This window comes from Ceratotherium simum, chromosome 14 (assembly GCF_057802395.1).
Source record: "Ceratotherium simum simum isolate JZ-2026a chromosome 14, ASM5780239v1, whole genome shotgun sequence".
Taxonomy (NCBI): Eukaryota; Metazoa; Chordata; class Mammalia; order Perissodactyla; family Rhinocerotidae; genus Ceratotherium; species Ceratotherium simum.
This window is the reverse complement of record NC_141913.1, coordinates 41,793,878-41,810,155: the sequence shown is the minus strand read 5'-3', so window position 1 is coordinate 41,810,155 and position 16,278 is coordinate 41,793,878. Positions and strand designations below refer to the sequence as shown.

Genomic DNA, 16,278 nt, shown 5'->3' with positions numbered 1-16,278 from the left:
GCTTTCATAGAAGTCATTTGTAACTTATTTTATGACTTAAAAATTTACATGAATAAGTTAAAATGAGATAAATACTTAAAGAAAATCTCCTTAGCTTAAATATATGTATATTTGGAAACAGAGCAAACCATCAGGCTGAGTACTCCTTGGGAGCTGCTCATGACCACTTCTGAGCTTGTCCATTCACCCACATAGTAATTCCTATCAAGGGTTACACTTGTTAATCTTTGAAGGATGCAGTTAAAAGAAAAAAAAAAAAAAAAAAAAAAACAGGAGGAAGGAAGGGGAATTGAAGTCAGTTTAGGGTGTATCTCAGTGAAAAGAGATCATGGATCAATAAGTTGAGAAGGCAACAGGATCAAATATATTTGGTCCTATTAATTTCTTAGAGAAAGTAAAACACTGCTTTACAAAGCAAGTGAAACATATCTGTCCCACACTCCTATAGTTAAATGCCTTGAAATAGCTATTAGTTTCTATTATGTTTTAAAGGTGAACAATCTCAAATCGTAATCTATAACAGCATTATGTACAAGAAGTATCAACTCCAGTAGCTTACTTCTATTAATGTTTTATTCACTTTTTTTGAGATTGCTAATGTGTACATTGTGATCGAGAACGTGAATTGTCTAAGCAATTATAATCCAAATGAAGAGTGGAAGGGCTGGCCCCGTGGCTTAGCAGTTAAGTGCACGCGCTCCGCTACTGGTGGCCCGGGTTCGGATCCTGGGAGCGGACCGACGCACTGCTTGTCCAGCCATGCTGAGGCCGCGTCCCACATACAGCAACTAGAAGGATGTGCAACTATGACATACAACTATCTACTGGGCTTTGGGGAAAAAAAAAAAGGAGGAGGATTGGCAATAGGTGTTAGCTCAGAGCCGGTTTTCCTCAGCAAAAAGAGGAGGATTAGCATGGATGTTAGCTCAGGGCTGATCTTCCTCACAAAAAAAAAAAAAAAAAAAAGAGTGGAAGAATGAGAAAAGAGGCAATATTTGAAATGCGTTAAGATAATCTACTGGTAAAGGAGTAACATTTGGAAAAGTGAGGACATATTTTGAACCAACAGTGCAGAAACAATTTTCCTAAAGGCACTCTTTTTGAAGAATGTCTACTATACTGTTCTGCACATCCTTCCCTGCAATTCTAGCTGTCAACCTCCTTTCTCTGAAGTTTCTAGTTCAAGTACTACTTGTTTTCATTGTCTTTCCAATCAGTACAGCCGTTCTATGTACTGTACCTCATCCCTCAAGAGAGCTGTTCCTCTCTGTTTCATGTTTGTACTCCCCATGACTCGGCACACTATAGGTTCCTAATCATACTTCATAAGAACTGCACCAATACTCAATAAAGAAAAAGTAAGGAGTAATGCTGCACGCAAAAGAGGGACATTATTAAGCCAAGAGCATGAAAAAGTTCAAACAAATCCAATTAAGCAGCATTTATTAAGACTCTACGCATGAGCATGGCATAGAGATTCTTGATTAAAATAGATGTATGAATTGGATTTTACTTACATCACATGGACATGAAAAGCATACAATGAAATGGAGGTTTTGTGCCACCCAAGGAGCTGTGATTTTACATTTTGGTTCCACTTAGACTGTGAGTCACTCAGTGAGGAGAAAAGGCACATAAGTCAAGTGGAGAGCCCCATTCATCCTGGATATTTTATAGGACCCTCAGGACCTCTGCTCCGTTTATCTTCACTCCTTCCAGTAAGAGATGTAGTCCCTTAGGTCTGGGTAAATGATATGACCTCATTTCTTAGAATCTTTTACCTTGAATCACTGTCTTTTATTGTCACTGGGTCAGTTCTAGAGGACTCTCCTCTGATAACCTGTACTGGACAGTGACTCCCAAAACCTGGCCTTGAGTTGCAGCTCCACAGTTACTAGCTGAGTGACTTGATGAAGTTAATTCAATTTTCTTAGCCTAAGTTACTCTTCTTTAAAATAAGGCTAATAAGATATACCCCATCGGATAGAGGAAAGGATAAAGTACAAGTATATAAACTTTAAGAGTTATTTCTGAAGTAAAATGGAAAAATAAAGCATTTGTTTGTATAGTGTATCCTAACCACCCTTTTATTCTTTAGACAAGACAGATCACATCCTCATGACTTTAGGTGCAGCTGCCCTGGCCTGCTTGCCATCCTTCAGCCACCGCTGGGCTCCAATCTCAGGACGTCTGTTCTTGCTGTTCCTTATGTCTGAAGGGCTCTGGTCTGACCCATTTCACAAGGCTGCCTCCTTCACTTCCTCAAGGTCTGCGCTCATATTTTACTTAATCAGAGAGATCTCCTCAACCCCCTATATTGAACAATACTCCCCAATCATTTGCTATTCCTTCTACCGTGCTTTATTTTTCTTCAGAGCGTTTATCACTATCTACCTCTATCTCGATAAAATTTTTTTCTTTTTTTTGTGAGGAAGATCAGCTCTGAGCTAACATCCACGCCAATCCTCCTCTTTTTGCTGAGGAAGACTGGCCCTGGGCTAACATCCGTGCCCATCTTCCTCTACTTTATATGGGACACAGCCACAGCATGGCCTGACAAGCGGTGGTTCACGCCCGGGATCTGAACCTGGGCCGCCAGCAGTGGAGCAGGTGCACTTAACCACTACACCACAGGGCCAGCCCCCTCAATACAATTTATACTCCTTGAAAGTAGCGACTTTATTTATTGCTTTACCCCTAGTACCTGAATTAATGCCTGGTATATACAGACCTTCAAGAAGAAATACACATTGAATAAATACATGAATTAATGTTTCTTAACCTATTAGTAAAGGATATAAGCATTGTGAAGTATGACTTTGTGCAACTCCACAGCTTCTTAATTTATATAACTTAAGACAAGTTAAATAACACCTTCTAAGCCTCAAGTTACTTTTCTATAAAATCTAATATCACCTTAGGATTTTCCTACCTGGTTTTGCCCATGTTTGCCTATTTCTAATATATTTTTTATGCTTCAGCCAGAGTAATCTCTTCAAAATGCAAATATAATTAAGTCACTATTTTAAAAAGTCCCTTAATGACTTGCTGAAGATAAAGCAAGTTATTGCTTTAACGACATTCTTAAGACAAAGTTCAAAATTCTTAATTTGGTCTTGCCAGGTTTACAATCTGCGTGTCTTACAAATCTCCTCACATGCCATCTCTGTGTTTCAGTTCGATGGTCTTTGTTTTCACACCCCTAATAGTGCCATGGTCTATCTTGACTTAAAACTTGCATTTAACTTGCCCTCTACTCTTGCTCCCTCAATTTCTAATGTATAGTTCTTTATAGCTAATTCCTATTCATCCTTCAAGTCTCCGTTTAAATGCAAGTCTTCTATATGTCTGTCTGTTTGCCCATCGGTCTACCCATCCATCCCATGTTGAACTATAGGATATTGCCAATATTCAATCAGCTTTGCCCTATAAAAACATCCGTTTCCTATCACTTTACCTAGAATGTCTGTCTTTCTTTGCTATACTCTAAGCTCCACAAGGAAAGGACCATGTCTTTCTTATTTATTATTATATCCTCAAAGCTAAGTACAGTATCTGATGTTTAGTAAGTTTCCTATCAATATTCTTTGAATTCATGTGCTGTTACATGGCAGTAATTACTGTTATTGTGGAAATAGTATTTGTTGATTGTTTTACTGCCACCATAATTATTTTGTAAAACCAAATCTGTGACTATCTTAAAATCATGAATGAAGATGAATTATTTAGAAAGAGAAGACAGGAAAGATCAAGGAAGAGGAAAATGAGAAGTAGGAGTTCAAGGAAGAGGTAGGGAGGACAGATTTGAGAAAAGGTGAGGGTAGAAGAACGGGGACAAGAAAAAAATGAGGCGGGAAGGAGGAAGAGAGAAAAAGGAGAAGAAAAGGAAAGGATATAGAATTTTTACCTTCCACTAACTTGAATACTTTCATTTCTATCAGTTAAGGAATAAGGGAATTTCATTGTCTGTTATTTAGGCAGTCATCCTGTGCCATCACATTTTTAATACATATGCATTTATTCTTCTAGTCATTTTTCCTTGGTCCCAGTTTTGATCACCTACCTTTAAGTTTCAAGTACCTCTCATTTTCATGAATTTCTACCTCTTTCAATTGTAACTCTAATTCTACATGGTATATTGCTGTTTTGAAGATTTTGCTTATATTTAATCTATTGATATGTGACTTATTTATATGAATCTCAATATCTCATCCACGTCTCACATAATTATCAATTAAGCAAATAAGGCAGACTGTTTTGTATATAAAAGAAACAAAGTGTTGATTATTAATGACCATATCATAAGCAAGTCGAAAATACATATTGCAGTTTTGCAGAAGCATCATAAAAGGGCAAGAGAAACTATGTAATTATATTTCATGAGTATTATCAGAAATTGTAGCAGTTCCTGTGAAGAAAATATTTAAGGTCAATTATTCAAAATAAAATGAGTACAAAAAAATCATTTCAAATTATCTTGACAAAAAAGTAACTTATTATGAGTGTCATAATTAAAGCATAATTAATTTATATTTGTATGGCGTTGTTGAAGACTCTACATTCATTAAGGATTTTGTTTTGCATCCAAAGATACAGGAGGAATAAATAACGCCAAGGTTGGAGTTCATCAACTTTTTTTAAGGGGTGCTTTGAAACTGAAGTAACTAAGAAGATAGAAATCAGAGTAATAGTAATTAGGGAAAGATCTTACCATCTAGATCATTCTCTGGGGTCTCCGCTGTATACCAGTTGGAAGGTGGTCCAGTGCCATTGACTGTCGTAGCTGACACTTGGAAACTGTACTGACTTCCTTTCTCTAGTCCTGTGAAAGAATTTTCCACAGGGAAAAAAAAAGTTACTGAATAACATGTATTTCTAGCTGGTTTTCAAAGTTTTAGTAAAATTTCAACAATGGTAGACACGCTTTATATTGTTTGTGATTGTTGTGGTGATTATTGTTGTTTTGGCCAAAAAGGCAGGAATATTAAAGTGAGAAATCAGATTATTTTTCATATATCCTCATTTATTTTTTCCAATTTAAAAAAATGTATCCCTGAAAATAGCCTCAGGGCAGATGCAGAATATGAAACATGAACTATGAAGAAATAATAAAAAATAGCAAGGATCATTTTTCCACACAGTCCAGAAGAGGCCTGTCTATAAATCAAGAAAAGTCCTTCCAAAAATTTATGTCTTCATCATTCATTCAAGGTCAGTGATTATGTTTTCTTTGGGCCAAGAAAGAAGAATCCAAAGCCATTGCACTTCAGCAGAAAATACTAGGGCTTTTGTCTCTAAAAACTATCACAAGGCATACTTCATTTTATATCAGCTTCCATACGAGAGCATGAAGAAAGTCTACCTTTATGATAATTTGGACTTACCACATTGTACACAGTGATGACATTAGGGCTTATTTTAGAGGGCACAGAGAGTATAGGCAAACAAGAGAGGGCCCGTGGATCATTAGTGTGATATGTGTAAATTTTTTATGTAAATAATTTTCCTTTTAGCTAAATCTCAAAGTAGCTCATTAACATGACAAATTATTGTAAAACAAATGACACTTGTCAAAAGACCAAGTGACTTGAGACGTTGAGAACTCAGCTTAAATTGACATGTCCTTAAATGCCAAGGAGTTGAACAACCCTGATAAGGATAAAAATATAATCTCTCTTTGTTTTCTCCATTAATCTGAAATGGCACAAATATTTGGTGCCAAGGAAAATGCATAAAGAAAATAAACTATTAGCGGGCCGGCCTCACGGCTTAGCAGTTAAGTGCGTGCGCTCCGCTACTGGCGGCCCAGGTTTGGATCCCGGGCACGCACCGACACACTGCTTCTCCGGCCATGCTGAGGCCGCATCCCACATACAGCAACTAGAAGGATGTGCAGCTATGACATACAACTATCTACTGGGGCTTTGGGGAAAAAAAGAAAAGGAGGAGGATTGACAATAGATGTTAGCTCAGAGCCAGTCTTCCTCAGCAAAAAGAGGAGGATTAGCATGGATGTTAGCTCAGGGCTGACCTTCCTCACAAAAAATAAATAAATAAATAAATAAAATAAACTGTTAGAGAAATGATACTTATATCATGTAAAAAGTTACGTATTTACAGATTTTTACATAAGAAGATGAGTAAATCTTGGTACTTAAGGAGAATTCTAACTTACTATTAATAGGAGATATTATTTTAAGTGATGGTTAGAACAGAGTTGTTAATGGCAAGGGGCAGTTGCCTTCAATAAATAGTACTATTAGAGAAGACAATTTGATAAACCCACCCGACACAAAGAAAGCTGTAACATAAAACGTTGTTCTCTTAAGTAGCTTCTAATTTTATAAAACAGACTGGAAGCTCCTTAAAGAAATGGACTGAGAATGATGTTGGTGCTGTTGTTGTTTTTGTTATTATTAGTGTTTTAATTGTTTATCCATAGAGTCCACTACAGTGTATGACACATGGAAGGCACACACACAAAACAACTGTTGAAAGATCCACTAAAGCAGTGCTTAATACAAATGAAATATTAGGTTAAAATACAATGTCCAACATCAGTAGCAAGGCAGTGAATAGATAATTTGGAACACAAGGCATCCGTCATGTCTCAAGTAGGCTTGTGCTCACTTGATTTCTTAACAAGGCATTGATCTTATATTTGTTAACATTTGCACCCTTTCATAGGCGCTGTTGCTGATCACCCAGGCAGAGGGAGTATAGAGTTCTTCCAAGAAATTAAAAAACTAATAGGGAGAGAACTATGCGAAGAAATGCTTACCTAATCATTGCAGCTCATGACTTTCATAGTGGTCTTATCTGAAATAGTTTTAGACCATCAAGAATATACTCTTTTGTATTAAGTAGAAATTTAACTTCATTTTTCTTTGAAATGGATGGACAATTATGTCAATACCATCTCCAACAACTGATTTGAAATACCATCTGTGATGATCAGTTTTATGTGTCAACTTGGCTAGGTGGTGTTGTGAGGGTATTTTGTAGATGTGACTAACATCCATATTCAACTGATTTTAAGTGAGGGATATTGCCCTAGATAATCTGAGTGGGCCAGATCCAATCAGGTGAAAGGCATTAAGAACAGAGCTGAGGCTTCCCTGAAGAAGAAATTTCACCTGTAGACATTAGCTTCAGCTTGCGAGTTCCAGGCTTTCTTTCCTGATGGCCTGCCCTGTAGATTTTGGAATCGTGTAGCTAGCTGTCACAATCACTTAAGCCAATTCCTTGCAATAAATCTCCTATGGTTCTGTTTCTCTGGTTGAACTCTGACTGACAAACCATCTTATCATATGCAAGATTTTGATATATAAATGGAAATCTTTTTGAATGCCCTGCATTCTTTTCCATTCATTTGACTTTAAATCAAGCGGCTTTCATGTGCAGAATCTATCAATTTTTAATAGAAGTTAGTTAAAACATCTCACTATAAAGTAGATATGAAAATTTCTCCTTATAATTTTCCAAATTTTGATTTATATACTTTGGGCTCACTATCTGTCAGAATCATTCATTCAGTTTTGAGTAAAACAAAAGCCTACTAACAACTTAAAGTAAACATTAGAAATTCAATGACCATCCATTAAGTGTCCCCCCAGTGGGATCTCACCTGAACAGCCCAAGCTACTGAGGAGAATATTCCTTCCAACCATGTACAGTAGGAGACCTATTCATCTCATCCTCTCTATGACATCTGTAGTGAAGGTTTAACATGCAATATAGACTAGTGCCTAGGCCACTTTGAAAATCCTGCCAAATTTCCTTGGAATATTATAGTTGAGGTTAAAATTTTTTTATTTTGCGTTTTATTCTAGAATATAGCTGTGGAGTCTCTCTCACTACAGACATCTGGAAATTGTAGGTTAAGTATAAAAAACATTAAAATATATACATAAATTCCCAACATTAAAAGAGGTCTAAATGTCTAGTCAAATGGCATATCTAATACTATTTAGATGTACATCTAACAAAGTGGTCCTGTAAGTAAGGCAGGAACACCTTAGAATGAGAAATTCTCCAAGGGAGGGAACCCACTCCAACCATTTGCTTGTGAGGAGTTGCTTCCTTAGATTGGACTGAATCTGTTTTACCATAGTATATAAACGCTAGTTTTACACAGAGGGATAAAAAAATTAAATTCCTCTTTCAAAATATCTTTACCCAAGTCTTCTGATTCTAAATTCAATGCCTTCTGTACCAAGCCTTTACCAACGGAATTAAATCTGTGACCTTCTTCTACGTCTAGACAAGCATAGGATGCAGTGATAAGCAGAACCGGACATTTTGGCTTTCAGAGAGGCATTCTGGACATTCAGAATTCTAGGTCGCAAATGTTCCTGCTTCTTTGCTGTGAGGGGTACTTGGCTGGGCAAGTTTTAGATGTATTGAAAGCTCTTTTAATCTCAATTTCCCATATAAAGGAATTAGGAAATAATACTCACTTTTCCATCTTATAATGTTCTTTTGAGAATCAAATGACAAACTGCTTTTAAAATAGTTTATAAAATTAAGCATTTAATAGATGTAAATATAACTACCATTTGCAGATTACTTTCTGACGATTTTCAGATAGTCTATGATTTTGGCTCAGAATACATTATTACTCCCACTTCAGAGATAAGGATAATAAGGCTCAGAGAAAGTAAGCAAGAGTACTATGTGCTGCCTTAATTACAACCAGGACTGCTCTTAGGTGAAGACTCTGGGCTGTGTCTTGTCTCCTGCTGGGATCCTATAGACCATTCTCTTCAGAGACCAACCTGGCCTAGGCTGGGACCTAACAGGGACATCAGCAGCAAATGCAAAGCGCAAGGTATTTTCATCTATAATGATTACGTAAACCCAGAACTGAGCAGTGGACAGACAGGCAGGAAACAATTGATGATTCCATTTTTGACAGTAGATCAACCTAAGAGATCAATGAAACCTCAAATTCAGTATAAAGTAGAGTTAAGTTGTTCTCTTACTTAGAAAAAATGTTCGCCTGTTAGAAAGAGGAGGTATCTTCAGGAGTTAAACCAACAATCACCATGAACAAGCAATTTTTTGAGCCCCAACCAGATAGCTGATATCTAAAGATCTTTCAACACAGTATTTATTCATTTAGTCATTCATTGGAGGTAGGGTAGAGAGAAGCCTGTCTGTAATCAAAAGCTTTTTTGTGTGTGTATTTCTAAAAGTTGTTATCTGGGATGTCATTCCTGAGTTGGGCTGGTGGAAATATTAAATAGCATTTTAAAAATAAATTGGTAGGAAAACTTTAATTTAATCTCTTCTAGAGTTATTCAGCTCCAAAGCTGCTCTTCAATTTTTATTATCCAATAGATACCTCTTTCCGTCCTTGCATTACTCTACTATCTCTTTATCCACTCACGCAACCACACGTTCATAACATACGGTCAGCAACACGTTACCTACAGTTTAAGAGTTAAGAGTATAGGTTTTCAATTTAAGCAGAATTAGATTTGAAGTTTTACTCTAGCACTTATTAGATACGTGACCTTGAAGAATTTGCTAGCCCTCCCTCTACCTAAGTTTTCTCATCAATAAAATGGGGATATGTACATAAAAAATATTATGAAGATTAAATTTGAAAAAATATATAAAGGTATTTTTTCTTCTCATGGGGATTTTTTTCAGCTTTATTGAGGTACACCTAATATGCCAAACATTGCACATACTTAATACATAGATTTTGATGAATTTGAACATGTGCATGCCTCCATGATACCACCACCACAATCAAGGTAATAAATATATCCACTGCTTCCAAAAGATTTCACATCCTCTTGCTTTTTTTATAGTAGAAACACTTAGCATGAGACCTACCTTCTTAACAATTTTTAAATGCATCATATAGTATTGTTAGCTATAGGTACTATGTTGTATAGCAGATCTCTAGAACTTATTCCTCTTGCATAACTCTCACTTTATACCCCTTGAACAACTCCTCATTTTCCTCTCTCCCTCTCCCTTGGCAACTACCATTCTATCCTCTGCCTCTGTTTGACTATTTTAGATACCTCATCTAAGTGGAATCATGCAGTATTTGTCCTTCTGTGACTGACTTATTTCACTTAGCATAATGTCTTCCAGGTCCATCCATGTTGTCGCAAATGGGAAGATTTCCCTCTGTTTTAAAGCTGAATAATATTCCATTATATGTATATGCCACCTTTTCTTTAGCCATTTGTCTGTCAATGGATATGTGGGTTGTTTCTCTGTCTTGGCTGTTGTGAATAACGCTGCAATGAACAGGGGAGTGCAGTTATCTCTTCTAGAACCTGATTTCAATTCTTTTGGTTATGTACAGGAGTGGGATAGCTGCATCATATGGTAGTTCTATTTTTAATTTTTTGAGGAAACTTCATACTGTTTTCAGTGTAGCAGCTGTTGTTAAAGTGGATCTTGTTGTTATCATTGCTGTAAATGTTAAAATTATTTTTACTATCAATGATCTTTTATAGATTCACATAGTAGCCAGAGTCATTCACAACAAAGCGATCTAAAGATGACAACATTGTGTAGTACAAAGAGCATATAACTAGGAGTTGGAATGCCTGCAGTCTAGTTGGGATCATCCCCTTAACTAGTGGTCGATCTCAGCAATGTCACTCTTCAGTTCTCAGTTGCCTCTTCTGTAAAACAAGAACTTTGGATGAGATGAATGGTGTGGTTCCTATTCTACTTGTAGGGAACCTATGATTCAATCTCAGCATGTGTATGCTTGTGAGTGTGCATGTGTGTTTCGTAGGTGCTTCTAAGTAAATTTTATTCTAAAGGAACTACGGTGTAGGTAGCAATGCTTTTCTTAGCTGTAAAAATATTTTATTGTTAAAAGCATATTTTCTTCTGCCTGTTTCCACCCCCACTACAAAGTGCCTTCAAGCTCTGTAATTCTTCTATTTCTAATTTCTTAGAACTTATGATAAGTGATAGTGTATTATTCAAACAATATAATTTCCTTTATTCCCCTAATGTTAACTTTTTTATAAAATCCTATGTGATTGTTTCAATTTTTTAGTCCATAAAATACCAACACGTTTATCACTATGTTTATTCTACATTGGTCATGAAACACAAGGAAACTTGTAAATTCAATTCCAAACAACCTCCTCTGAAGAGCACTCAAAAGTTAACAATAGTACTTTAAAATTTAGTTGACGTGGGTTCCCACAACAAAACTGATAGGAGTGATTTAAAATCCTTGTTGTAACTCTGAATTACTTTGTTATTGCAGATGTCTCATTATCCTAGTAAAAAACACACACAACAAAACCACCTGTCTGACAGAGGATTGTTAAAAAAAAATGTTTGAGTCTCTACACCTGAATATTTATATCATCCAAATGAAGCATTCTGGCATTTCCAATTTCCTAAAAGCCAAATCAATATATCCATGTATCTTACATGTATTGAAAACATGGGTTCAAATCCTATACATTTTAAAGTGCTGTAGATTCATATAGAAAATCAATTAATTCCACATACTAGAAAGTGCATAAGTTACTAAATATATCCTGGGGAGAGGTCAAAACCACAGCCAATCTGCCAATGTGTAGTACTTCCTGGTTCCTTGGTGCTTTGTAGCATTGAAGACATTCCCACAATATCTACAAATGCAACAGGAGTTACTAAGCCGGGTCACAGAGCAGGGCAGAGGAAGGCAGAGGCTCTGCAAAACTTGTTTAATGTTTTTAGGGTATGAAGCTATTCTCCGTCTGTTTTTATTTCTTCATTTCAAATTGAAAATGAAGTCTGTGACTTTTTGCAATAAATATCAGACACCATTACGAATATAACTGCTCAGATTACATTTGCATTCCCAAATTCATTTTATAACTATTGAAATGAAGATGGAACAGTATGAATGAAGGCTTCAAATTTGGAGGCCAGATTCCTACAAATCTATAAAGATGGGAATCAGCATTTGTGAACTATTCCAAAAACAAGCTAATTAATTCATCCTACTACTTTGCTTTTGGCTCTGATGATATTAAACCAGAGTGGTAATGGGTTATCCCATGCTGGTTAGAAGCTCTAATTGTCATGCATATTTTAGATGAATAAAAATATAGGACTGAATTATTTATTTTTGAATAAATAAAGTTTATTAGAGAATACAAGTAAAAATTATTGCCCTTGAGAGGAAAAATAAAAGGAGTCTGTAGTGAGTCGCATAATGTCTCCCCAAAATTCATGTATACTTGGATCTTCAGAATGTGACCTCACTTGGAAATAGCGTCTTTACAGATATAATTAGTTAAGAATCTTGAGATGAAATCATCCTGGATTTAGGGTGGGGTCCACATCCAATGACTAGTGTCCTTATAAGAAGAGAGGACACAGAAAGACAGAGGAAGGAGATGCAGAGATAGGAGAGATGCATCTACAAGCCAAGGAATGTCAAGGATTGCCCGCAACTATTAGAGGTTAGGAGACAGACATGGATGGATTCACTCAAAGCCTCCAGAAGGAACCAACCCTGCCGACACCTTTATTTCAGACTTGCGGCTATTTTTTTTAAATGATTTTACCCTCTGTAGAGAGAAAATTCTAAAAGTTTACATTTATTTAGGGAGTCAGTATCTTGGTTTGATAATACTGAGGTGAATGTGTTAAATTCCATTTGCCAAAAAACTCATAAACACTAAACAATTCACATTGGCAAGTTCTTTGGCCATGTGGCTATTATTATAATCTTCATTTATTCTCCAGACCACTCCTTTCTCAGCTGTTCAGTGGCATAGAGTTAGTTTTAGTGGTAGGAAATCTTCAATTCGGGTACCCAAAAGTCATAATATGACATCAGATTCTTGGCTTTTTGTTTTTCACCTTACAAATTAAATTAAAAATACACATTTTACTGTTGTTACAAAGGTAAGCAAAAATCACTATTAATATTTGGGTATATATTACTCTAAATATTTTCCTATGAATTAATGTTTTTTGCCTTTTAAATATGAACTCATGTACTAATACTGATTTAAAACTGAGTTATTCACTTAAGAATATGTTTTAAATATTTAACATGTGATTTAATATTTTTACATTACATCATTATCAACAGATGTACAGTGTTCCATGATATGATTTTGTCTGAAATTTCTAGGTAACTGCCTATTTGGATACTTGGGGTCTTTTTTCTTTTTATTTGCTATTAAAGTAACAGTACAATGAACATACTTAACAGTTAAAAACTTTGCAAAAAATATGGCTGCAGACTTGGAATAAACTCCTAGAAGCAGAAAATCTGGATCATACATTTATGAAGATACACACACAAACATGCACACACAACTACACACATCCACACACAAAGATATACACGTAGATAGATAGATAGATAGATAGATAGATAGATAGATAGATAGACAGACAGATAGATAACACATATCCTCACGTTGCTTTCCAGAAAGAGTCTAGAAATTTTCTGTCCCCCAAGCAGTATATGAGAGTTTGTATTTCTTTCATATGCTTTCCAGAACAGGGTGTCATCATCTATTTTTATCTTCATTACTTTGATCAAAGAAAAATGCTAACTCATTTTTGTTTTAATTTGCATTTCTCTACTGTTAAGAGTGAACATTTTATCATGCCATTGGCTATTTATACTTCTGTAAATTGAATATCCAATCCTTAGTTTTTCTACTGGAATGCTCATCCTTTAATTAATTATTTTATAAAAAGAAGTATATTTTATATTTCCAATCTTTTTCATTGCGAAGGAAAAGCAATGAAAAAAAGTTTCAGGGCTTCAAAGGCCTACATCTATCAAAAAATAAGTCTTGGTGCTTGTTTCAGTAGCACATATACTAAAATTAGAATCATACAGAGAAGATTAGCATGGTCCCTGCGTAAGGATGACTCACAAATTCGTGGCCCATATTTTTTATGATATATATGAAAGTTGTTAAGAGAGTAGATCCTAAGAGTTGTCATCACAAGGAAAAAAATTTTTTTTCTTTGTTTGCTTTTCATTTTTATTGTATCTATATGAGATGATGGATGCTAACTAAACTTATTGTGGTAATCATGTTACAACGTATGTAAGTCAAACCATTATGCTGTATATCCTAAACTTATACAATGATGTATGGCAATTATATCTCAATTAAACCAGGGAAAAAAGCTTGGATTAAATTATTCTTACAGTCTCTTCTTCTAGTCTAATATTATATTTTATGAATTATACTAAAATTTTTCAGCAAGATTTTTCAATTTTGATGATGTCTTTCAAAGTAAACTACATGTTGTGCTAAGTATGTCATTGAGCACATTTGCCTCACTTCACCTTTAATTATTTTAACCTCTTTCTCATCATCTCATCAGAGAAAAAGACACAGGATCTTGGCTTTTCTTAAGCTTTTTAAATGGTACAGTAGAGTGCCATGACTTCCGCTTAGATTCAACAATACCTGCCCAGGAGATTTTGTCTAGATATAAAACAAGTACTGTGATTTTTGGCAGTCTGTCTTGGAAGCACTCTTGCCATGATGCTAAAATTCTATAGGCATAAAAGGCAAAATCCAGGAGGGAAAAATACAGGTTTAGACCAAGTCTCAGAGTGTGGGTTGAACAAGTACAGGTTTCCTCCACTATCAGAAAATTCGATTTTCTCCCCTTCACTTTTACAAAAGACCTATATTAGTATCTGTTTTCACTAACCAAAAGAAATCCAAAGAGGATTTTCGCTTTTACAAAAAAAGGCAAAAAGTGAAAACAACATTCAGCGTTTGTTTTGCGGCAAGCCTTTATAGAGGCCAAGCAGTCAAGGATACTGCCATATTTCAAGACTTTCACGTCAGCCACAGCAGACGACAAACCTCCACCTTCAACATCAAGGCAGGCAGACATAGAAGAAGGTGTAGACGTTAGTGATCTGCCTGCCCTGATGGATTCAGAGGATGATGAGATGTTGACAGATGACCCTCTTCCTCTCTCACCTACACCCCAGTCTCCTGTACCTCATGCCACCCCAACCACCCATGACTCAGCCTAATACACCATCATCACTTCCACCTCTCAGCCTTCCGATGTGCTCGCTGTCTTTTCGGTTCTGGTAAGTGAAACTACACTGTAAATACATGATTTCTACTTTATATAGAGTGTGTATTTGTCACATCATCCCTGCTTTTACCGTATTTCAGTGTGAATCACACACTATGATTTCAAATGAAAATTTACTGAGTACTTTGCTATAGAGAAAGGAATCAGTAAGGAGTTACTTTCTTCTTTCTCCTTTGCAATGATAGTTTACTTTATCCATTAGCAGTAAGTTGTGAGTTTCAGTTTGTGTATTGTCCTGGACCCAGTTTATGTTCCACTCCAGGTTTGCTCAACTTCACGCACCAAACTTTGTCATGAGCTCATGCTATATGCTTTGCTTCCCAAGCCCCTGGCAATAGTTCATGCTCTTCTTAGGGCTATAAAGCCCTGAGTACTGCTGTTACCCTAAACCAAGTCATGACCGTATAAAGTGCCAACTGACAAGGAGAGACTTCCATGTTTGTATGTTCAACGGAAGCTCTGGCTTCCCAGCAGGCTGTCTGGAGGTACAGAATAGTTAACAACCTGTTGGTGGACCTTGACCAACGATGGACAAGAGAGAAACTGCTCACACTTCCTATCCAGCCATTGACTATGAGACATAGTCCTTCATGTGGCTGCTCCAGAGATACTGCACAAGGACAAGCAAGCTCTGTGTTTGTTGTAAACTTGTGGCCAGATTAATAACATGCCACCATTATTGGTTTCTCATCTTCCTTGGCTCACTTCCTGTGTTCCCTCACCCTTGCTTTCCTGGGCTTGCACCCCCAAAGGCATTATCTTGAAAGCCTGCGTCAGTCTCTGTTTTCTAGGAACCTGGAGTGACATGTCTTAAGGGTTCCAATAGTTAAAGGAAATATATGATCATTCATTTTATAAAATAAAAAGCATATTCTCTAAATATTGCATGGAAACTGGGTCCAGTTTTCATAGAGAAGCTTGACCTACCATGAGTCCCACCAATACAGCTACAAAAGTGAATTTACTTTATTTTTTTGGTGAGGAAGATTAGCCCTGAGCTAACATCTGTTGCCAATCCTCCCCTTTCTAATGAGGAAGATTGGCACTGGGCTAACATCCGTGCCCGTCCTCCTCTACTTTATATGTGGGATGCCTGCCACACTATGGCTTGACAAGCAGTGTATAGGGCTGTACCTGGGATCAGAACCCGCAAACCCCAGGCTGCGGAAGCGGAGCATATGAACTTAACCA

At 36.4% G+C, this 16,278-nt stretch overlaps 1 protein-coding gene and 1 non-coding gene across 2 annotated transcripts in view; one reads left to right on the top strand and one right to left on the bottom strand.

The window, feature by feature from the left end:
- The window catches only part of DCC (DCC netrin 1 receptor), a 1,105,377-nt gene that overhangs the window by 183,583 nt on the left and 905,516 nt on the right, over positions 1-16,278 (bottom strand). The window contains exon 14 of the mRNA XM_087439250.1: positions 4,712-4,822. Coding sequence (XP_087295376.1) covers positions 4,712-4,822 — 111 coding nt within the window. The remainder of the gene's footprint in view (positions 1-4,711; positions 4,823-16,278) is intronic.
- LOC147915316 (U6 spliceosomal RNA) lies at positions 13,809-13,910 on the top strand. The gene has a single exon (XR_015554350.1). It is a non-coding gene; the product is annotated as a U6 spliceosomal RNA (small nuclear RNA).